Source organism: Suillus fuscotomentosus, assembly GCF_016647785.1.
Source record: "Suillus fuscotomentosus strain FC203 chromosome Unknown F5891scaffold_14, whole genome shotgun sequence".
Classification (NCBI taxonomy): domain Eukaryota; kingdom Fungi; phylum Basidiomycota; class Agaricomycetes; order Boletales; family Suillaceae; genus Suillus; species Suillus fuscotomentosus.
Window position 1 is genome coordinate 67,646 of NW_024539526.1, and position 23,416 is coordinate 91,061.

At 47.7% G+C, this 23,416-nt stretch overlaps 6 protein-coding genes across 6 annotated transcripts; 2 read left to right on the forward strand and 4 right to left on the reverse strand.

Moving 5' to 3' along the window:
* Positions 1 to 435: 435 nt before the first annotated feature.
* Positions 436 to 1,197, reverse strand: F5891DRAFT_1171636 (uncharacterized protein; the record flags this gene model as incomplete). Its single annotated transcript, XM_041365551.1, has 2 exons — positions 781 to 1,197; positions 436 to 665 (listed from the first exon to the last, which is right to left on the reverse strand). Exons 1-2 carry the CDS (start codon positions 1,175 to 1,177, stop codon positions 436 to 438), a joined length of 627 nt encoding a protein of 208 aa, XP_041228578.1. The 5' UTR covers positions 1,178 to 1,197.
* A 6,404-nt stretch (positions 1,198 to 7,601) lies between these two features.
* Positions 7,602 to 9,372, forward strand: F5891DRAFT_111947 (NADP-dependent oxidoreductase domain-containing protein). The gene is made up of 8 exons (XM_041363835.1): positions 7,602 to 7,754; positions 7,804 to 7,894; positions 7,950 to 8,019; positions 8,074 to 8,185; positions 8,233 to 8,468; positions 8,520 to 8,706; positions 8,767 to 8,934; positions 8,987 to 9,372. Exons 1-8 carry the CDS (start codon positions 7,697 to 7,699, stop codon positions 9,028 to 9,030), a joined length of 966 nt encoding a protein of 321 aa, XP_041228579.1. The 5' UTR covers positions 7,602 to 7,696; the 3' UTR covers positions 9,031 to 9,372.
* Positions 9,373 to 9,409: 37 nt separating this feature from the next.
* Positions 9,410 to 11,620, reverse strand: F5891DRAFT_111912 (uncharacterized protein). Its single transcript, XM_041363834.1, has 6 exons — positions 11,232 to 11,620; positions 10,819 to 11,173; positions 10,751 to 10,765; positions 10,583 to 10,698; positions 9,747 to 10,528; positions 9,410 to 9,700 (listed from the first exon to the last, which is right to left on the reverse strand). The coding sequence occupies exons 1-6, from the start codon at positions 11,461 to 11,463 to the stop codon at positions 9,536 to 9,538; spliced, it is 1,665 nt and encodes a 554-aa protein (XP_041228580.1). The 5' UTR covers positions 11,464 to 11,620; the 3' UTR covers positions 9,410 to 9,535.
* Positions 11,621 to 12,035: 415 nt separating this feature from the next.
* On the forward strand, positions 12,036 to 12,909 carry F5891DRAFT_1185654 (uncharacterized protein; the record flags this gene model as incomplete). The annotated part of the gene is made up of 2 exons (XM_041366575.1): positions 12,036 to 12,407; positions 12,619 to 12,909. The coding sequence occupies 2 exons, from the start codon at positions 12,036 to 12,038 to the stop codon at positions 12,907 to 12,909; spliced, it is 663 nt and encodes a 220-aa protein (XP_041228581.1).
* Positions 12,910 to 15,197: 2,288 nt separating this feature from the next.
* Positions 15,198 to 16,142, reverse strand: F5891DRAFT_1185655 (uncharacterized protein; the record flags this gene model as incomplete). The annotated part of the gene is made up of 3 exons (XM_041366576.1): positions 15,198 to 15,835; positions 15,884 to 15,933; positions 15,964 to 16,142. 3 exons carry the CDS (start codon positions 16,140 to 16,142, stop codon positions 15,198 to 15,200), a joined length of 867 nt encoding a protein of 288 aa, XP_041228582.1.
* Positions 16,143 to 16,909: 767 nt separating this feature from the next.
* On the reverse strand, positions 16,910 to 17,344 carry F5891DRAFT_1185656 (uncharacterized protein; the record flags this gene model as incomplete). Its single annotated transcript, XM_041366577.1, has 1 exon — positions 16,910 to 17,344. The coding sequence occupies one exon, from the start codon at positions 17,342 to 17,344 to the stop codon at positions 16,910 to 16,912; it is 435 nt and encodes a 144-aa protein (XP_041228583.1).
* Between the last annotated feature and the right edge of the window lie 6,072 nt (positions 17,345 to 23,416).

A 23,416-nucleotide genomic window follows, 5' to 3' on the forward strand; every position in this document is an offset into this window, starting at 1 on the left:
AGCTAGGCCCGGCTCACGGCCCGAAGCCGGGCCTTGAACATCACTAATGTCAATCACAATTCTACTGATCTAACTTTTTGCTTGTATCGCAGACCTCCTTACAGATTTGACAGCTATGAGTGGTTCAGTTCTCGACACCTCAGTTCCATCCGAAACAGTTCATGATGGCCTTATTCCGAGTTCTGCAGCAGCAAAAATTCTCCCTGATGATCCACCCCAAGGGAGTGTGTTGAAAGGTAAGAAGAGAGAGCAAATGGTGGCTTGCATTGATGACGCCGACAATGCTGATGGCGAATGGGTCTGGAAGTGAAATTGCCCAGTGCACAGAATTTTTTTCATCAAGAATAGTTAATAACACCCATTTTCAACCAGTTAGCTTGGACGAAAAAATCACATGCCAACTGTCAATATGTGTTAAAAAATGTCAGTTAATAATTAACTGCCATCTCCTGGGTTAATAACCCATGAATCAACCCCAGTGAAAACCGGACAGTGCGGGAACATGCGAGAGCGTGCCACATCGTGCACCGCCAGCTGAAACCGCCCTCGCACAATCTCGACAAGAAATTCGGACGAATACACGATGTAAAAGGAGTCCATATCGTGCGTCGTTGTGCGAGAGTCGTTCAAGTTCTTTCTGCACGATGTGGCACTCCCTCGCATTCCTTACAAATGGTTTATATCATGCGAGAACGGTTCATATCATATTGCTTCAAGTTGCTATCACTACTATTAATAGTACAAAATACAAATACAATGCATTGGAATGGTATGAAACACTCTTCGCATTCTTGCCGCCCCCGGTGCTCAACACGAATATCTTGATACCGTAGGGTATCTGGCGCAGACCATATGCAGCGTGCATGCCAAGGGGGACAGTGAAAACTTGGTCGAGCTCCTCCAGGGTCTTGCCTTTTGTCTCGTGCACGAATAACAAGATGAGTGCCCAGAGAAGACAGCACCATGCTGCGTACCAGCTGAAGGCACCTTGTTGTTTGAAGGCCAAGACGAGCGAAGGCCAAGTGATTGAGAGAATGAAGTTCCAGAACCAGGTGGTCGCAGTAGCAAAGGACATGCCGTTATCACGGATAGAGAGGGAATGCCTCTGTGGAGTACATGAATGGCACTGGACCTTCGCCTGGAGAATAGAAGATTGCGAAGAGGTCTGAGGGAACATATATCAATGGCAGTATCAAGAATAGCAAGCTGATGCTGCAGATATCACAATGACTCACCTGTATTGTTGCCTGACCCGTAGGAGTACTAGAAAGACAGCAGCAATTGCGCATATATGCACCCAGTCCCATAGTATTCAATAATATATTGGCTTGAATATTGTTGACAGAACTTACTAAGGCAAATGCTCTGAGTCAGGGTGCTGCCATTGAAGAAACTTAAGTGTTTACGTTTAGGACTCGAGCGGATTACTAGCTGCCTGCGGTGTTGTTGTATGGGGAAACACGACGGTAAGGGAACAAGAGACTCGGGGGTGTTGATGACATGAAGACGGACTTTAGATTTGAAAAGGTTTTGTTACTTCGCGCACTGCAGTGACATGCATATAGATAGCAAATGTAAATATTACGGAACTCATGCAAATGCAAAATAAGTGCGAGGGAAGCAGAATTCACGCAAGGTTTGTGCAAAGTTCATGTGTTTGCATGCGCTGCGCTCACAAGAAAATACTCATCATTTGCTATCAACCAGATCTACATGATATGGCACTATGTGTAACACTCTCGCACGCTCTCACATGTTCCCGCACTGTCCGGTTTTCACTGGGAATCAACTTGCACTGGTGACGGGCGCTCGAATGAGTTTAGGGCAAGCGGGGCCCTCCAGCTCAATGCTCGGAGGGTCCACGATCAATTTAAGCACCGAGATGTGACAGCTTGTAAGAAGGAGAAAGTACAATGTATTGTACAAATTTGTAGCTATCACTCGAGGGAAAGGCTAATATACAAGCCACTGGAGTGACTTTGACTGAAAGAAGGTCAAGTTTTGACTGACCAAGCACTATAGGGCTATTTCTTTTTTTTTTTTTTTTGGTTAATAGAAATGAAACAATCCGAACGCACAGAAACACATACTTGAAAACCAGACATGAGTCAGATGAAAAGATAAAGAGAAGATAAAGAGAAGAGCTGTCCATCTCGGTGAGTCAAGAACGTTGCGAACTATGAACGAGAAGGTCAAGCAAGAATGGGTGCTTCCGAATATATTTTTGGAATTCATCCGAGGACCAGCATCCCGCTGCCTGAATCAGCGCAGGCGCAACACCAGTCCCTGCAAGAGCTGTGGCTCCACCCGCACACATTGAGTGCCCCGAGATTGTAGATGGGAAAAAACGCCTTAAGTAGCGCATGAACCACGCCCGAGTGGGAATGGTTCCTGCGGCCGTGAGCCACAGCTGGGGGTGGTGTATAAATAGTTTATCGCAAGCAGAGACATACCGGCGAAATATCTTCAAAGCATCTACGCGCTCCTGTGGTTCCTCCAACAACAAAATCTCGCAACCTTCACCTGATGTGCTGCTTTTGTGACGAGGGAGAGTGTATGATGCGGACGTGTCTGTGAGTATGAGAGTGTGCTGGAGAGGAACCTTTCGATATGATTGATGTTTCTTAGTGTTGGGCCAGCATAATTCTGCTAAATGTTGCAGAGTCTTGAAACCGGTGACAAGTAAGGCCAAGAACAAGCCATCATTGTATGCGTCTGATGCGCTGAAAGCATCCATGACACGTGCGAGGTCTTCAACAGTAAGTGGCTGTTTGCGTTGGATTGGTTTTGAGAGACGTTGTTTGCATCCTTTCAGCGTCCATGTCACCAAAATAGACTTGCGTGTTTCCCGCACATGTGGGAAGTGTGTCTCTAGGCGATTAACGATGCCTGATAGATAAGAATCTACTGAGCGGGGTTCAATGTGATGTGATAGCCAGACGACAAAGAAGGAGAGAGTGTCTTCGGTAGGTTCCACTGCACGATTATGAAGCTGACAGAAGTTAAGGTAGGAATTCAGATGTGAATCGTATGCCGATGCGGTTGTGGACTCAATTGCGAATCCGAGAGCCAGTGAACGTTCCAGCTCCAACTGCTCCAGTGTCCAAGCTTCCCGTACGGGCTGCTTGGACTGTGTCTCTCTAGACATCATTTTTTCGGCGCCCCCAGCGCATCCCGAGGGGGTTCAAAATCGCAGATGTAAGCTGTCGGCACGAGATCCATTACTAGCTCGTTATGAAAACGGGACAGGGCATCTGCAATGATGTTTTGTTGTCCCGGAATGTGTTGTACACGAAGGTCCACTCTATATGTTATTAAGACATCCACCGCTGAGCGCAACAATGAATTGTAGCCAGGTTTTGCCCGTAGCGAGTCAAACATGGCCACAGTATTAGAGTTGTCAGTGTAGATTAGGAGTTTCTCCAGAACTTCTGTCATGTTCTCCACTGAATGGATAGCCAAACATACAGTGAGTCCTTCGAAGAAGAATATGGTATCGCAGGGAGCATCGGCTGGTAGGGGGCATTGACACGCGAACTGGTCATCTGGAAACCACAGCCCTAAACCCTCCCCTGATGCATCAGTATAAATTACTGCGACATTATCACTCCCAGGGTTAAAGTCCAAGCTTTTGAACAGGTGTAGGCCATCTGCACGTTCAATATGGTCTGCGAGCCAATGCAGCTCGTGTAGTAGTGCGTTGTTGACGTGTATCATAGCAAGTGCATTTGACTTCCCTCGGATTTTGTCGTAGAGCACCGACAAGCCCGGTTTCAGCAGAGGGAATACATTGAAACTCCACTCACACCATCCTGCGAGGCGTTGATAATCGCGTAACGACCAACAGTGATTCTTGCGAGCGAAGCATCGCAACTCTGTGACTAGCGCAGCCTTTTTCTCAGCTGGTAGGGTGACCGACATGGCATTTGGGTCAACGTCAAACCCTATCACTGTTAGAGTAGATCCAAACAGTTGTTTCGGCCTTTCATGTGGTAGATTGAGTTCGTCCCAGAGCTGCAACAGGTGAGTTTGCTTTGTGGGGAAGTGGCAGTCATATGGCGCATAGTATAGTGTTCGTCCGGCGATCTCAAAGGAGAAAGAGTCGTCCATATACATTTTAAGGGCGTCGATGAGAGTGCAATGAATGGCGATCCAGGCAACTGTTACAAGTAACATCGGCTACATGGCCCCCCTATCATTTTTCCCCTTCGTCCTCGCCCTCGTATGCCTCCGGCTCGTACTTCTCTACCGACTATCCGTTGACCGGATCCTCGGGACCGTTTCCATCCCTCGTCCCCCTCCTATCGCACCAACGTGCGCACGTGCCTTCGGGCTATGACTCGTTCTGACTCGTGCCACCAATGTGGCTTTCCTTATCTTGTCTTATCTTTCCTTTGACTCGTGCATGCTGCACATTGTATCATTTACCGTTGGCTCGTTCCAACATTTCTCGGTCTCATTCCGCATTCGACCTTACATCACTAATCAGGCTCTGCTACCAGCGTACCTATACCCTTTCCGTTTCCCCTTTGCCCTTACCTACAGTACGGTAGCCTTGCCCTTAACCCTTTCCACTTAGTATAAGTAGTCGGTCACTCTGTACTAGATTCCCTAACTTGAATCTACTCAATCTTCCCTCAAACATACTTCCCTCTGAAGCCCCCTCAGCTTCAGTCTCTAGTATCTTTTCTTAGGTGCTCATCGCGCCTAAGTCTACCTCGATCGACAACTCATCGTTCGGACAAGACTGTCCTTACTTTGAGAACGTCAGTGACTTTGAAGACATCCGTCTTAGAAGTCACGTGACACGCGCGTCTCTGATATCTGCCGACTCGTCGTCACCAGTCTCAGTCGCTACACCGGACCCTTCCGGTTACGTCACGAATGTTAGCGGACGACGCCCCTCTTAGGGCTCCGCATAACAGATCTATTTGAGTGCGTAACAGCAACCAGGGACATGAAAGAAATCCAAACCTTCGGAGACCCTCTTCCCCCGAAGTTATTGTTACGATCGATGTGACACTGACCGTGCACAGTCAGGATCTGCTTGACTTACCATAGCGGATGCATAGGCAATCGATGAAAGGCTTGCGATACGTCAGATTTGAACATCACCAGCTCGACGTTAGGGTGTTGTTCGCGAAAGCAAAGTAAAGATGCTCCAAGTGAGTGCAATCCGTCGAGTTTGGTACCTTTAATTGCATCATGGTCAATCATGGAGTTCAGCGAATAATCACCCACTGTGTGATCAACAACCAGACGAAGCTTATCCGAGTGAGGCTTGGGCACAGTGTGCATCGGGACGCTATACATCCCCGGGTAAAGTTTGGTACCAAAGCTTTCTGAAACACGGCCCAATCATATCTCTTCACGAATTTGATCTTTGATGAATTGTTTTTGATCGTCGGTTTTAGAGCATGTATGTGAGGAGTTATCATTAATCGAAGGGTACGAATCATCTGAGGTATTGGCCCACGGCCAGAACCCTAGACGTAACGCGCGACATACAGACTCGATGAAGGGTTGGTTTGTATGATCTGAAAGGAGCGTTTCAAAGTGGTCAACGTTTATGGGAGTCACAATGCGAAATAAATGAGGATTCGTAGCAATAGTCTGAGCGGCGTCACTTCCTTCAACTTCATTCAATGGTGGCATAGGTATGGGTTCTGCGTACTCCATTGAGCGTGCAGTGGGACTGAAAGATATGTCTGTCGGCGACCAGATCAAACCCCACCTATGACGAGGACGTTTAAGTGGTGGTTCAAGTGGATTTAGACTTAGACTCGTCGTGATGCTTCGTTTCTGTGTGCCGGCGTGCACACAGTCTCCCATCTTGTTCATGTGAACAGACATGTGCGTACCGACACGACTGAGCACTGCGGGAACATTCTCCTGAATTCCACTTGCGGCAGGGCTCACGTCGGCTGAATGCAGACTTCTCTCGTGCAGGTGCACCGAGCTTAGAGGACTGCTTTTCTTCGTCAAAGTGGACACCATCGGACTGGAAGTGGGATTCATAGAGGTCGGTAAAGGCTGTGAAGTCCGAAAGTTCAACTCTTCGTGAATTTGCGGCTCTATTCCGGACAGCTTTGTCATATCTGATAATCCTCTCATGGGTTCGCTGGAGTCTGCGGTCAAACTTATCATTGATATATTCTCTGTAGGCGGCAAGCTCATCCTCTCGATGAGGGAACACGAATTTGATGGCTCTAGCAGCTCTGTTCCATGCTGCGGACCACTGCATAGCAGACGTGATCTTCTTTGAAGTTACTTCCGAAGTTCCGGAGAATTTGATCTCAATGTCTCCAAGAGTTTCGGTGCATTTGTCAATGGTACGCAAGGAGGATATAATGGAGTGTACTGCGTCGAGGTTGATACTCTTTCCAGCAACGATCTCTGCCCATCCAGCTTCATGGAATTCGGGGCAGCAGCGGTGATACATGAGTCGATGTCGTACTTCTTTGGGATCTTGAGACCAGTTGAGGAGGATTTCGTTGGTGCGCGTAAGATTTGTGGAGAGTTGACCTCCACTAAATGACTGTTCAGCGCGTCCGAGACAGGTGAGGTCAAGTTTGGATCGCTTTCGAGCAGGTTCTCCTCGCTCAAAGCTTTGCTCTCGCTGAAACTCATTCTCTCTAGGAGGGAAGGACTCCCTGTCTTCAGACCGTCGCATGACATCTGGTCCCCGTTGTCCTCTGGCCAAGTTGAGATCTCTGGACCATTCTTTGAGCATCTCGAAGTACGGAGTCGCGATGAAAGACTCCGCTTGGTCCGTGGCTTCGTCTGATGCTGATGCAATAGCCTTGGTGATTGTGACGAAAGCTTCTTGTTTAGAAATGAGGGCATGCTTGTAGTTTTCGACAACGTTGAGGCACCTCTCCACCAACTCTTGTTCGGATATAGATGATCTTGCAGGGTTGGTTTGAGCCGAAGACCCTTCTTGTCCGGGTCCAGTGAGAGTGTTAGATGAGACATTCTGAGAGGTTGACATGGAGGTTACGACGGAATTGAAGTAAATGAGATTCAATATTTAGCTTAAATTATGGCGCAGAGTGTGCGCAAGCAGATGGTGCTCAACGTTGGATGACCGCGAAGACGAAAGATTAGCATCTTGAAGTCTGTGCTACCAATGTTTAGGAGACCTGGTCACAGGTATACGTCAGATGTGACGAATGCACGCACAGACCAGTGGACTCGGCCTGGGCCAAGTGCGATCGTTGATTCAACTTGTTTAAACCTATTAAAACTCGAGTTAATAACTGGCTGGATAAATTTTCACCGCACCCTAACTCTGGCCACCATTGAAACTAAAATAGTTACACATCCCACAGTTTTGGCATCACGTGACATGACAGCGAATGCTGAATATCAAATACTGTTGGTAACATAGCCTTACATCCTTTCTCTCTTTTTCGTTATCTCACCTTGTGCTCGAACTTCACGATACGCTTACCTCGCCGAAGTATTTCACCTTGCCATATGCTCACCACGCTCGTTCCGGCCTAGTCAAGTATTTGAAAACGTATATATATCATGTGACCTACAGCGAATCTTACAGCGAGATCCCCGCTCCAAGAAAGCTCCTCCAAAAGTCCTCGTCTCTAGTCCTAGTCCTATCCCTCTTCGTGTCACCTACTAACACGTCTCATTTCTATCCCATTTTGTACCGTTGTTAGCTCAAGGTCTCTAGTTACCCATGTTGTCTCATCTCATCGCCCTCCACAATGGGCAGACTGTCCCTGCTATCGGACTCGGTGAGCTCTTTAACATGGTTGAAGATGAGATGTCGGACTGAATAACCAGGCACATGGCAATCGGAACCCAATACCAGTGAAATTACTTGCGCTGTGGAACATGGGCTCAAGGTGGGCTATAGGCACATTGATTGCGCTTTGTAGGAAGCATTTTTTTGATTGCAAAATAAATTTGATAACCACATTGCATGGAAGGTATTATGGGAATGAGAAGGAAATCGGTGACGGTCTGCGTGTATCGGGCGTCCCGCGAGAGGAAGTGTTCGTGCGTATAACATATTTCATGGATTCGTTGGCCTGTTCACCTGGGTATTTATAGATCACCAGTAAGCTTTGGGGTACATACCATAGGCGTGTTGAGGAATGCCTCGACCTGACACTCGCAAACTTGGGAACAACGTATCTTGACCGTAGGATCTGCATTTATCCAAGTACGAGTTCGACTTTTTTGACTGACATGAACCGTCTCATTTATTAGTTTACCTTATCCACTGGCCTATTCCGCTGAACCCGAACGGGAGTGACCCACTCGTACCGATACTCCCCAACGGAAACTTTGACCTCGATGAATCACAGGACATCAGGGACACATGGAAGGCTATGGAGGCCATGGTAAAGAAAGGTAAAGTTAAGGCAATCGGCACATCAAACTTCTCCGAGATGATGCTTGAGAAGATTTTGCCGACAGCAGAGATCATACCGGCTGTTAATCAGGCATGTTCGACGCAACGACGCCCGTTCCAAACTGACCATTGAATTTTATAGCTTGAGCTTCATCTGTACAATCCGCAGCTGAAGCTGTTGGACTACTTGAAGTCGAAGAAAATTATTCCACAAGCATACTCTCCCCTTGGTTCGACCGGCGCTCCACTGTTGACCGATGAGTCTGCCACAGAGATCGCAAAGAAGCGTAACCTCAAGAGCACGTCCGATGTCCTTCTCGGCTACTTGCGTGCGTTCATGCCTGACATTCACCCTGCGCGAGAGTGGTGGCTGACGGATCTGGATGCAGTGAAAAAGGACATAGTTGTCCTTCCCAAATCAATGTCGCCATCCCGTATCGAATCTAACTTGACTGGTGCACTAGAGGCATACGATTTGTTGACGCTAGAGGATATCAAAATTCTTGACGGTGTTGCTGCGGGTGGCAAGCAGAACCGTTTTATCACGCCTCCCTGGGGTGAGTGTTAGTAATAGCTGCGAAGGTGATTCCACTGACATATACTATTTAGGTATTGACATTGGTTTCGATAATTGGCCCACTTCGGCGACGTAAGGGGTGAGCTCAGATTCATTTGGTGTACATCAAAGTAGGTAAATTGCAGGTACGATTGTAGAATCTGAGGCTCCAGATATATGAGCTGTTCGCACAATAGGATTCTGCAAATGTGCTCAGAATTTACCGGCCGATGCGAGGAGTATGACACCACGAGGGTGCAGGTCGGGGGACGACGTGGGCGGGTGACCTGACAGCTGAGCCAAGGTAAAAATGTCAAGCTCGCAACCAGGAATCGTAGTTCCCGAGCCATATAATCGATCCGCTACTCTGAATTCATCCGTGTTTGCTTCAAATACGCAAGCTTCCAGTGCGTATCAATAACTAACACCGGTCGCAAGGAGTCACGTATTTGGCTGAGAGGATGCAGCGCTAGATAATACCATATCCTTCGTTAGAATACATGTGTCGCGCGCAGCACTCTTGAACTCTACTGCAACGATTTTACAAGGACTATGACAAAAGACGTGTATATGTCAGTAATAATGCATGTGAATTGTATATCCTAAAAATTATATGGCTCCCGCCGTCTGATGCACTTTGGTTGCGGTCTCTTCCATTCCCCTTTGTTTGGGTCTGGCCATAAGGAAGCACTGTTCCTCGGGACTTGATGTGGTTCGCCAGGAGTCGGGAAAAACCCATAGGGCCAAGTAGGCAAGTAGCACATCTCCTACACGACGAGGTCAGTCATTTCGTAAACAATTTGACTTGATTACCTCAAAATCACAGGCCGGTCGGCACGTCACCCACGCGCTCCAGTCTAAGCAGGAGATTAACCGTGTCAAATCCTCCTTCCATTCACCCATGAGGGCATGTATGTGATCGGCTTCAGGGCGTTGTTCCGGAGGATAAAGGGGGTCGACCCCAATAATCATTCCAGAAGCCCACATCTTCGTGGCGACGCGGCATATTTCATGCGTAGTTTCCTGCACCGCCTGCATGAGCAAACGTTCAGAGGGCATCAATGTCGTCCCCCGAGCTACTATGGAGGCCGTGTGCGATGTAGCACACTCCCGAAAAATTGGCGCAGCCCACAAATTTGTCGTGTTAGCAGTGACGGAGGTATTGGGAGGTAGAGCTGAAAACAAAGTGTAGGGCAAAAGCACGGTGCGCAATCGTCTCTGAATTTGTTGTGCATGGTCGAAGATCGACTTGTCGTCCAGCGTCATGTTCAAAAGGTACTGCATAAAGTCCAGGCGGCTGGCATATCGATCAACTACCACCCGCAAGACCGTTTTCCAGTCAATGCCGCTGGTTGTCACGGGGGGTCGTACTAACGCTTGAGCTAGCCTGTCTTGAACGCGTTCTATATCCTCCGATGATATTCCTTCCACCCGATGATCCCACCGCTCCAAGCCTACACGGCGCGGCACTAAGGAGGGAACAAGAGCGGTGTCGTAGAAAGAGACAAGCCCAGAAAAATCAAGGATAATTCGGGTCTCTCCTGGATAATTTGCGCGCCATGAAGCAGAATGCATTATAGCAAAAACATGATGCACTAATGTCCGAGAACAAATCAGACCTACGTCAGGACATGGTCATGGTCGCTCACTGGTAGTGGGGTCCTCTGGCATAGCCGTAGGCGAGCGCTTGCGGTAGCGAATGCTCTCCATATTCAGGAACGAAACGACCTCCATGTGAGAGGTAAAGTCACAGATCATGATCTCACTATGACCATCGTTAAAAATATATCCTCAAGGAATTGTGTATGGGTCCGCACAAATTCACTTCCATCCTATAACTCGCAAATCAGCGTAGGGCATTGACACATCTCAAAATCCAACGAACCTCACAAAGCCGTTCAGGCCATACTTTTGACCCCATTTACACAGATCCTTAATGCGCTGCTTTTCATTCCACACCCACTCGGGTTTCATTTTCGACCATGCCACGAGATCTTGAGTGTCCATGGTGCCCTCGAGGAGCTTCGCAGCGCTGCTTCCGTCAAAATAGAGCACTTTCATCGGCTGAGTGACTGCAAGGGTCAGGTGCCAGCACCCTGTTTCTATTGACCCTTTGCAGAACACTAGGGAGTGATCTGGTTCTACAGCTACCCAATCTAAAGCGGTTGGTATATGGGGACCGCTGGCTCCATGGTAGAGGAGAGTGCCCACGGGAACAGTCCCTGGGACTATTGTATGACCTGCAGAACGTAAATGATGAGTCGTGACATTTGCGTGGCATTCAGTAATTTCAGATACCAATACGATAACGCGTGTTTGCCCAGTGTTGAAGCAGAGAATTGGCTGTGTCGAACACCAGATGTCCTGTCGCGTTCACTGCAGGCGCTTTATCAAGGTCCCATTGTCCAAGATCATTTTCGACCGGGTAAAAGGATGGAGATGTATGGCTCAACAGAGGTGTCTGTGCAGTCAAAACTCGTTCAAAGGCAAGAAAAAGCCAAACAGTTACGGCTTTCCTTGCAGCCAGCATTTCGACAAAGGGTCAAGGGCCTTTGTAAGTTTATCCACAGCGACGTCTGATTGAAATGCACCGCCACTTCTTGTGTGGGAGGAAAATTACCATTAATATTCTGTGGGGCCACAATATGTCCTTTTGCTTGGGCGCATCCCGGACTCCAAGGGGCAAGACGACCGGGAGCGAGGTATGCCCGTGTCACGTGGGCTTTATTCGGTATATTGGATGTTTACATAAACAAATTTGTCTTCCATTTTGGATGATTTACTTTGAGAACATCCTAGGCTAAAACTGCCCCTCTGGCGCAGAAAGTCTGGCATGCACTACGGCAAGAACGGCAGCAAAGCTAGTGGCTAACAGATGGCACATTGGACATTGAAATACACTTGGAGGCCCGTTCTATGGTGTGCACCACTTAGCCACCACTACTGTGGTGCAGTGGCCAAATTGGGTGCTGATGATGCTGACATCCAGATATGCCACTACCATGCCACTCCTGGGAGTCCTTAATTTGTTTTAGTACTTTGTTTTAAAATTGTAAATGGATTTTCGGTACAGTAATCCAAGTCAGTTGTTTCTTATTCATAATGGTGAAAAATCACAAATGGCTCGCAGCTGCATGTGCAGCGCGATGGAAAAATAAGCCGCTGGTTTCTGCATGTTCCTCTGTACAAGCTCTTTCACCACCATCAGCGCAGTCTGCAGGCATACCCAAAGCGCTCAGCACAGAATTCAGTCCAATAGACTTGGATTTTGACAATCTCTCTGACTGTGGTTACACTGGGGGTATTGATTTCCATCAGCTGAATGATGAGCATGAATCTGACTCACCTTCAGGAAATGAATGGTCTGATGATGAAAGTCTCTGTGAGCTGGAGGGGAATGATCTTGAAGAAAATTTGAAAGGACTTCAAGCAGAGACATTTTTTGACAAGTTGTCATGGCCAAAGACCAGTATGGTATGGATGAAAGCAGAGCAGAACCAGTCTCTCAGATACAATGGCCTCTCCAGTCAAACACAGCACCGGAGGGACAAGATGGCTTGAGATTGAGCTGAACACTGAAAAGAGATGAAGACATCGTATGTATCAGTTTCGACTGGCCCACAGCAATGATCTGACACATACCTGATTAGAGATAACCCACAGGTCACATTTACATATGTGACAGTGGTGTGCACCAAAAGCTAGTGCCATGACTCAGAGTGGAATGAGTGATGGTGCTCAGTCAGAAGGTTCTTCCAACACCACAACTCAGAACTTCCAGCTGCAACCAGGCACCATAGCCATTGATTTCGCTGGCTACCTTTCAGATGAATCAGACCTGAACAGCAAAGATGACTCTGACTCCGAGTTGGGTGAAGATGCTTGGCCACCTGACTCGGGGTATCAATGTGTGGTTGCGAAAAGTAGCCAAAGCACACACAAATGTTTGCCCGCTGTTCCACCACTCAAACACTGAAAGCTGGATATCCCATTTCACATGCAGCGCAAACTCAATAAAGAAAGACGTGAAGATGAAAGATGCACAGCCTTGGAGGCAATTGAAAAGCTGCTAAAGTTGAAGAAGACGACATTCATTAGTGGCCCAAGTGGCTTACAGGCAAAACAGACATGCACTATCCAAAGCTATCTTGTCCTCATTATAAAGAGAGGCCACTCATCCATTGTTGCATCAGAACATGCAGCTGAAAGTCATGGATTTGCACCAGTGTGGGGTGGACGTCAACTGTGCAGCTGGGCCCATGATTGGGTGTCAAAACAGGAACTTCCTCAATCATTGGCTGGTTGACATGCCAAGGTGTATTCATTGCTTGAAGATCCAACCATAGCTGCCAAGCTTTGTATATATATTCATTCAAACAAGTGGGCTGCCGATCCTGGAAAACTTGTGCAGTTTTCAAAGAACACATGGATACCTGCAGAAGCAGAAAAATACCTTCGCAATATTGTCAATGTTGAGATGCCCTCTGGCTTGAAGCAGTATATGGAGTTAGAGATGTTCCCACACATTCACCTCAAAGTTGGCTGCAGAATTTCACTATCTACTGCTCACTGTTGGTTGTATCGGGAAGGCTTTCGGTACATGTCACATTGAAAAGGACTTTATTTTGATGGTCACAACAGGCCTGATGTTGTTTGTTATTGTCAAGAACACTTCTTGCCAAAGATGAAGGAATACACACATCAACTTGTCTGCTATGTTGTTGGTGATGTTGAAATGGAGCTCAACAATCCAGGCTGCAATTTTGTTGAACATCGTCTTGTTCTCTGTGCATATGACGAGATGACAGTGCAGTCAAATGGTGCAACAGATAAATATTGGGTCTTTGAAGACCAGTACAAGCTATGAAAGAAAGGTGTTGGCATGGTATTTATCAAAGTGATGTGATCCGCTCTACAGTGGGACACATGGTGGATGCAGGTGAATCATTGGAGTATGGCAAGAATCATGATGGATATTGGAATGGCGAGATGTTTGTGAAGCAGGTACAAGTAATTTGTTCATATTCCTGTACAGTGTGATTAAAAATATAATTCAGCTTCGAGAAAAAATCATTCTAACTTTTGAATGTCTGCACGGTCCTGGATATCAAGCACTGTTCCTGATCAATAACTCACAAGGACATTCAGCATATGCTGAAGATGCATTGGTTGTGTCTTGCATGAATGTCAATCCAGGAGGGAAACAGGCTTACATGTGGAATGGGTGGTTCACACACCAGGGGGTCCAGGTTGATCAGGAGATGGTATTTGCTGCAAATCATCCACACTTCCCAAACCAGCCAAAAGGTATCAAGACCGTCCTCGTCAAACGAGGTCTCTATCAATCTGGGCTTCATGGGAAGTGTATGAAATGCAATCCCGATTCAACAAGATGTTGCAACAAACACATTCTCAAGCTTCAGCCCGATTTTCAGCAACAAAAGTCATGCATTCAGGAAGTCATTGAAAATGCAGGTCATCTCTGCATCTTCCTCCCAAAATTCCATTGTGAACTCAACCACCCTTGGCAGCACTTAAGCGCCCGTCTCACAATCTATCAGGTGGGGTTTCTATGTTGCAGCAAACCCACCTGTGAGGTATGCCTCTCCATAGAGGCTCCCTGTAATTGCCGCAAGAGGTCCATGCCCTTTCCTTAGTATACTGCCTCCGTACTCCCAGAGGTTCGCGAGGGTAGGTATAAACCACGCGAGGCCATGCGGCACCCTCGCTGTTTAAAATAGTTAGTTCATATGTTTTAGAATACATGTTTCGAACACAGTGAATCTCAATACTATCATGATGGTGCGACAGACAATATATTTGGTGTGAAAGGGACAGAGACACTAACAACTCAAAGAAGACATGAACATGAAAGGGACACGATAAGACATCCAAACCACGAAGAAAATATGCTCGTTATCCCTCTCTATCAGGCCATCTCTACTCGTCATCCCCCGATTATGCCGGTCCTGATATTCGCGAGTCACGGACAGGCTTGTATTGTGCTCGAGCGTGTGGGAGGATGGAAGATCGTGACATTTCAGACAATGGTGAAGGGACAAAGTAAGATAGAAGGCAATATGTGATGCCACACTTGAATCAACAAGATCACGTGCACAAACACTGTGCCATATCAATGGATTAGTACATGCTGTGACGGGAGGCTCGTGAGGATGCAATGGAGGTTTGCGAGGGTCGAATAGAGGCTCCTGAGGGTCACATTAATTTTGCGAACATCAGAGGGAGGCTCGAGAGGCTCACAGATCATGTTTGTTCCTGCAGCTGCGAACTGAAAAGCTCATTGATGTCTCCTTCGTCCTTGCTAGTGGCATTGCTGACTGCATCGTCATCATTAATAGTGCCGTCCTTGATGGTGGTGATCTCTGGGACAAGGTCGCTGTGATTGGGTTCAGTGACCGGTGAACATTGCTGAATTGCCTTCAACCTCCAGGAGGGTGGTGCAAGTGGGACTTCTACGAATACATGGAGTCTGCGCCGATTAGATGACGTGGCACCAGATTTTGAAGGAGAAGTGTTGCCCAGATGGGTCAGGCCAAACCTATCAATCCATCCATTGGCAAACCCTCGTCGCCCACGAGTGTGAAGAGACTTTGCGATGGGCGCTTCTCCAACAATGACAGGGACACGTGAGGCCGTAAGACTTTTGAGGGCGTCTGTTGCGACAGATTTACAGGTGAGGGCATCATTCTTGAGGGCATCCGCAAGTTTGAAGCGCTCATGGATAGTAAGGTCGTGTATACCCTTGCTTTTTGCAAGGGTTGAACGTCTCTCGCCGGGCATAAGGATGTCTTCTGGGTATTTTTCGAGGATACAGCCACGACAGGCTAGAACGGTAGGTAGGGTCTTCCATGGGAAGTTTCCCCCTCGTCCTTCGAGGGTCCCTGTAACATATTTAGCTGTTCTACATACGATCTGACTGTGACACTTACCGAGAAGCGCTGTCAACCCTCCAACGATGCAAGGTATACCTTCGAGGAGCCTCCATGCCTCAGGATCACGGACCTCTCACTTCTCCAACCATTTGTCCAACACCTCCTGCGCATCCACCTTGTAGCGTGATGCCATGTGTTCGAGAATGTAGTCGAGCTGGCTGAAATCCATGAATTCAATGAATGTATAGAAAGAGGGAGGAGTGTAGAGGAATGACGTCAATAACACATTGAGAAGATGTGTGCCCTGGCCCCCCATCGATAATCGATTGCATTGATGATTGATGGCCTCGTTGACAATCAACAGAAGACATTGGATGAAGTATTGGAATGCCAAATACCTTCATATATTATGGCCACGCTGCATAGTCAGAGGCATGGTGGTGAAGCGGTAGTGGTGTTGTGATTTTGGCAGACTCTTAAGTTCGATCCTTTGATTATGCATTCTTTCATCTGTTAATTTTTAAAAAAAAAAAAATTTACTATGGCATCCGCACTCAAGTATTCTGACTCACACCCCACCTTCGATGGTATGGCAAAATTAACCAATTTACAATAAGGACCGCAAGCATTGAAATTCAATTCATCGTTTAAGCCTCTTCTCCTTAGCGGGGTATGGGTAGTGGTTGACGGATGAGGTCAGTTGAAGCGTTTCTTTTGAAGTCGGGTCCCTCGAGAGATTCAATAGTACTATAGAGAGGGATTAGTTTAAGAGGCTGTAGGAGGAATGAAAGGAAACATACCGGCTCTTCTCTTTGTTGAGTTTGTCACCCATGTTCTTTGACAACTTCTTGAATTCGTGTTTGGACTTTGCATTGTCGGTGTCGACCATTAGGTTTTGCAAGTGCCAACAAAAGCAAACCAGTTTATTCAGAAGGAGGCACTACATTCAACTTGAGACAGCGAAGCATGGGGTAACAAAATGACAGTCACTACACTAAAAAGGTGAGAGAGAAAGGTATCAGCGGCAGTCTGCCTACACTAAAGGGCACGAGAAAAATGTTAGCAAATACAAGGAAAAAGGTATCAGCAGCGGTCTGCCCATCTATTGGTATCTCCATAGTACCTTTCATCATGACCACGCATGTCTTGATAGTAGAGGTCTGATGGATGCCTGCAGTCATCATAGCGGTCGTCATAACCTTCAGCAGGTGAGTTGTAACGAGAAGGATAACTTGGATGGTTGTATCCCATAGGTACACGAGCATACTGAGCTTCTTCAAGATTATGGGTGCGTGGAAGGCCGTGAGGATTGAGGCCACTGGTAGGATGGGGGTGTGTGCGAGTGGTACTGTTCCGATCATAGAGTGAGTCGTGCGCCTCACGATAGTGAGCAGCATCATGTGGGTAGGAGGGTCCCTCCCGAGGATGATGCAGATGGTCTCGCAATGGCACAGAAGCCTCGCGAGGGTGAAGCAGAGGCCCACGTAATGGCACAGAGGGCTCTTGATGATGAAGCATAGGCTCTCGCAATGGCACAGAAGGCTCTCGATCTCGAGGATAAAGCATAGCTCTCACAATGGCACAGAAGGTGCACGAGGATGAAGCAGAGGCTCTCGCAAAGGCACAGAAGGCTCACGAGGATGTCTGGGGAGCTCGTGCATGTGTAAAGGAGCCTCATGTGTGATGGGAGCATCGCGTTGAAGCAATGGAGAATGTGCATAGTGGTTGGCCACCTCAATATGAGGATCAGTGTGAAGTGGCTCAGGTTGTGGAAGGGGCCTCTCCCCAGCAGGATGCGAAGATGGACGCTCAATGGATTGAGCTTTGGGGATTCCATTCTCGTCATTGCCAGGTGTTGAAGGGGAAGACATGGTTTGGAGTGTACTGTTCGAGGGTTGGGGTTGCTCAGAGCCCTCATGTTGTGAAGCCACGCTGGGCGTGACTTCCAGTGGCGAAAGTGTGGTGACCATAGTAGCTGGCGGTTCAATTGGGGTGGTGTTTGCTGGCTGAGCTGCGGCATCAGGCTGAGGGTCTGCAAGCATGACAGCACCTTTTCCAGCATCTGCTGTTGCCTCTGGATCCTTTTGACCTGGAGTGTCCTCCTCTTCCGAATCGACATACATCATTTTGTGTGTGTGGCGCATGGCTGCCCAAGATGCCTTTGTTATGCGTTTTGGTTTTGGGAGTGCTGGAGCAAACAAGTCAACAATACGTAGATCCCAAAATGTATATATGTACCCTTGGATTTTGGCTGTACGTTGGAAGGACCATCCCGGATGCGAGCTGCAGGTTGAACTGGCTGGGCAGCTGAATAAGATGGTTAGCGAGTAAAGACAAATGACGTATGTAGCACAAACCTTCATCGCCAGACGAGTGCTCATCAACAGAAGACAACCCCACAGTTAATGGTGACAGCGGACCCCCTTTCAATACAGGGGCATCGGATGCTGATGGTTTTGCCTTGGAACGCACACCTTCCTTCGTCGGTTCAATGACAACCTCTGCAGATACACGCTTCTTGGACATCCGAGAAGAACTTCCTGACTTTAGTTTCCGTTTCTTCCCGCGTGAATCATCTTCATATTCAGTGTCCACCTCTGCTGTCACATCCCTTGAGCCCTCCGAGGTTGAAGTGAGTTCAATGACCTCCTGCGCAGCAGCCTTGGGAGCCATTGGTGCAGCTGGCCTAGCGACAACCCGGAAGGGACGAGCGGGAGGAGGAGTTTGGGGCTTAGAAATGGGCTTGGTGACAACCTTAAAGGGACAAGCAGGGGGGCGAGACATGACTGCCTCTCCATGCTCAGGATCATGAGCTCTTGATACATTCTTGCCCTTCTTGACTTTGGTCTGTGCGACACTTGTCCCCACATGTCCTGGGCCACCATAATCTGTGTGGCGATCAGCAAACATGCGACGAGCAGATGCGTGCTCCCAGGTGGATGGAGGAGCCTCTCCGATGATGACCGGCTCCATTGATTCAATCAACGATGCTACGGAAATTGGTTAAAATTAGACTATTCAATAGAGACAAAACTTACTGTGCGTATTGGAAGACTTGACCACACGCATGGTGCCAGCCTTGTAAGCATCAACAAGCGCTGCAACCTCTTTGAACGTCAATACACCTATCCCCTTGTTATTCTTCGATGTCGGATCATGGGATTCACCCAGCATGAGACACATGTGGGCGGGATACCCTTCTATGTTCAGGCCGCCAGAGGCTAAGGTGCTGGGCATCGTTTTCCAGGGGAAATTCTTGTCGGATGCAAACTTCCCACCAAGTTTAGCTATATGAGCATGTCAGGCTGAACTGAAGAACAATTCAAATAGCTACTTACTGATTTGTTTTGCGATTTCTTTCTTGGGCCACCGGAGAGATTCATTGCGACCCTCGACTTCGGTGGAAGGAATTGAGTCAGCATCCCGAGAAGAGGCTTCTTCGTCATCTTCAGGCAAGTCGTCGAAGGCATTTTCAACTACTGCCATTGAGGTTTTATTGCTGTTTTGAAGATGAATCAGAAAGAGATTGTAAGACGCAGATCGAGACTTACTAGACATGAGCTTTGAGGTGACCAATGATAGTGTCATCATCAGCTCAGCATCGTGTACTCCAGAACTAGCAGACCAGAATGAGTGATCTCAGTATTGAATACCACTCTCAAGATACTTACCTCTGCAGCGCCTGGTGTAGTATGAACTTGACCAAGGGAGGCGTCTTGATTGACAATTTTACCACAGATGACCATTGCGGTCTCAAAACTGAATTTAGCAGCAGCGCTATCAGCCTATAACAAAGACGGTCAGGGCACAGCAAGCAGTGAGGCATCAAGGAAGTATACTTACAATACTAAACATCCTTCGGTAGTATTTTTGAAACTCTTGTGCGCGCTGAGAGACAGTTTGAGGGGAAGCGGATAGCATTTTCACTTCATTGTGGACAGAGAGAATGTCTTTGTATGTGTCTGGAAAGGCCTCTTTGAAGAGGTCGTAACATTTTGTCCGAATCGACATACCTAACATCCACAATGGAACTGTAAGTACGACATCAACAAATATGATCAGAACTTACCCAGAGAGCCTCTGTCTGCAGGAACCTTATGCCCAACCCGTGCAAGTTCTTGCTCTGTGTGATCCTTGAAGTAACTGCGAGCATATATGTTCCAGAAGTTAGTGCTGACTGTCGTCTGACCTCGACTTTTCAAGAACCAGTTGATGACTTGCTGCACTGGAATTGATGTCGACCCTGAGAGCTCAAGGAACGATTGCTCAATTTCGACGAAAGCAGCTTCGAGGATCGCATTGGTGTTGGCAGACTTCTGTCCAGGGACAAATGACTGGTCTGACATTGAGGAAGGTGCGTCTTTGCTGCCCTGAGGATCAGAGAAAAGGTCGTTGACGTTTCCGGCATCGATGGAAGCACCACGTTCATGTGGGGAGGGATAACGAGGAGGGTCAGAAAGGCTGTAACTGCTGCCAACATCCTTCAGTGGTGTTGGTGGGATGACATTTGTAGTCATAGGTGCGATCTGACGAGAACTTCCTTCAGCACTCTGAGGCACTGGAGGCTCATGAGAGGGTGCATGCGAGGAGGAAGGCTGGTTAGTGAAACTCGGGCCGGCATCGGAAGACATAAAATGTCCCTGTGTCTCCATGAGCAGTGCCATGAACGATGCATCATCCATCTGTCCAAAGGAATTTGAGTGCTGCGGCAACCATCCGCTGGGTTGTGCCTCCATGGGATTGTAAAACATATCCTGTAGAGGTGCAGGATGGGGAGGGTCGGGATCATGGAGACATGGTGATGCGTGACGATTTCCCTGAGGAAGAGCCTGAGTGGATGACACGTCACCTCCCATGATACTATTATCATATGTAGGATGTGCAGGTGCTGGTGCTGCGGGAACGGTTAGAGCATCGGGTGGGAATGAGTTTTCCTGACGCCAGATGGCAGCCTCTTTGACTATGCCGACATCGCACTGTGTAGCCTTGATTCTACTCCTTAGTCTGGTAGGAGTTAACTCCACCGGAGGTGTTTTGGGACGACGCCCGCCACCATACTGCTCCTGAACATAATCTCCGCCAGGAGGAAGATGCATAGACTGAGATGAGGTGCTGTAACTTTGAGGGGGTGGGGCTCCTGGTTCGAGGGGTTATGGGTATTCACCAAATGTATGAGTCATAACTGTGGGATGGTCAGAGATTGTCAGTTGCACTGCGAGGTTGTGAACGTACAAAGATGAGTATTGTTAATATTTGACAGCGAAAATCGAGAGCAGACAAGGGAAAGAATGCTGAGCGAGTGTGTGTTAGCCAAAAAAACTGAACAACCAAGAGAGCAACGTACCACAAAAAAAAATTAATCGAGAGCAGATAGTACATAGAAGAATCAATGCAGATAAAAAACAAAAACAGTAGACACTGGACGCATTTCAGTATGGTGTCAAAGATAAACACTGTAAACACTTACATTGGTCTGAAGGAACTGTATTTGTGAAGCTACTGATGATTGGAGGGTTTTTTCAGAGGTGAGTGATGTCGTCAGAGCAGATGTGTACAATCTAGCCTTCAGAGATGGTCAAATTTTGAAGAAGGTGAAGGGGGGGAAACAGTACTTACCTCGATCTTAAGAGCGCACATTTTGAGTTCATCGCAAGGAGTTTAAATTCCTGCATGCATGGAATGATTCCATTGAGATACATGCTATACTAAAGTCAGAATATTACCAGCGGACATTTGAAATCGGAACGCACTAAGTTATGCTGTAACAGAGGGTCGCACTTGCTATACTGTAACAGAGGCTCGCAGATGATGGCTTGAGAGGGTGAGGTGCCACCATGAGGTTCGGTGTAGAGGGTCTGGATGGTCTGCAGCGAGGCGAGTAGGAAATTTACAACCAATCACAATCCTTAAACGTATCATACTACTTACTTTGGTTTAGCATACGAAAGAAGCGATTACATCGGAACAATTGACCAACACAGTGGCACATGCTGTAATGAAGGCAATCCTGACGCTTAGAGGCTCATGAGGGTGATGTTAAGGGTGATGTTACAAGTAACATCGGCTACATGGCCCCCCTATCATTTTTCCCCTTCGTCCTCGCCCTCGTATGCCTCCAGCTCGTACTTCTCTACCGACTATCCGTTGACCGGATCCTCGGGACCGTTCCCGTCCCTCATCCCCCTCCTATCGCACCAATGTGCGCATGTGCCTTCGGGCTATGACTCGTTCTGACTCGTGCCACCAATGTGGCTTTCCTTATCTTGTCTTATCTTTCCTCTGACTCATGCGTGCTGCGCATTGTATCATTTACCGTTGGCTCGTTCCAACTTTTCTCGGTCTCATTCTGCATTCGACCTCACATCACTAATCAGGCTCTGCTACCAGTGTACCTATACCCTTTTCGTTTCCCCTTTGCCCTTACCTACAGTACGGTAGCCTTGCCCTTAACCCTTTCCACTTAGTATAAGTAGTCGGTCACTTTGTACTAGATTCCCTAACTTGAATCTACTCAATCTTCCCTCGAACATACTTCCCTCTGAAGCCCCCTCAGCTTCAGTCTCTAGTATCTTTTCTTAGGTGCTCATTGCGCCTAAGTCTACCTCAATCGACTACTCATCGTTCGGACAAGACTGTCCTTACTTTGAGAACATCAGTGACTTTGAAGACATCCGTCTTAGAAGTCACGTGACACGCGCGTCTCTGATATCTGCCGACTCATCGTCGCCAGTCTCAGTCGCTACACCGGACCCTTCCGGTTACGTCACGAACGTTAGCGGACGACGCCCCTCTTAGGGCTCCGCATAACAGATCTATTTGAGTGCGTAACAGGTGAAGTGTTGAGGCTACAAGATTGAACCTCCAGAGCCTCCAAAAGTATTTAGAACCAATCACATTGCGGAAACAGTTCGTGCTACGATTGCAAGACAAATACAACACCTTGTAGTGCTCCAACGTCGTTTGAAATGAGCTCAGACGACTCCCATGGAGTGCCCCGTCACTCTGGTATAAGCAAACCAAGAGTATGGGCGGTGGAAGATGCTGCACTACCACCAGTAGCGTTTAATGTGCAATGCTGTAAGTACTTCACATTGCTTTATTACACTGAACATCAATGGGTCGCAGAGCTAAATATTTTACGCTGGAGGAGAAGAACACTGCCTTATGCAAACAGAAAGCTTCATACTCAAGGACAGAATGGTGACTCCCTCTACTTATCTTTCTGTGCTGATTGTTTAACAAATTGCAGGGGAAAGGCTGCTCGACAGATTCAAAATGCTCGTGCTAAGGCCAAACTCCGTGGACGGAAGAGGCCTACTACTGGATCCCTCAGCAATGCTAAACCACTCCCTCAGTCTCTCGTCACATTGGCAGTGCTTCCCCTCCCCAACTCATCTCTGTTCCATCAAGCATGCTCCGGATCGGAGTTGATCGATGAGTCCAATGTACTCCAGTGGGAGAAACCACCACCATATGATTCCCCTCCTCCTCCTTCAAACTCACCAGATGAAGATCGCTTCACTTGCAATCTTGTGGATGTCATGCATGGCAGACAGTATCGTTTGGAGAAAGAGACCCGCGCACATTATG

Coding starts and splice junctions, on each gene's coding strand:
- F5891DRAFT_111947 (XM_041363835.1), top strand. CDS start 7,697: ATGTTGTCTCATCTCATCGCCCTCCACAATGGGCAGACTGTCCCTGCT. Junction 7,895..7,949: donor AGGCACATTGATTGCGCTTT/GTAGGAAGCATT, acceptor ATTGCATGGAAG/GTATTATGGGAATGAGAAGG. Junction 8,020..8,073: donor TCCCGCGAGAGGAAGTGTTC/GTGCGTATAACA, acceptor GGGTATTTATAG/ATCACCAGTAAGCTTTGGGG.
- F5891DRAFT_111912 (XM_041363834.1), bottom strand. CDS start 11,463: ATGCTGGCTGCAAGGAAAGCCGTAACTGTTTGGCTTTTTCTTGCCTTT. Junction 11,174..11,231: donor AAACACGCGTTATCGTATTG/GTATCTGAAATT, acceptor TACGTTCTGCAG/GTCATACAATAGTCCCAGGG. Junction 9,701..9,746: donor GACCGGCCTGTGATTTTGAG/GTAATCAAGTCA, acceptor CTCGTCGTGTAG/GAGATGTGCTACTTGCCTAC.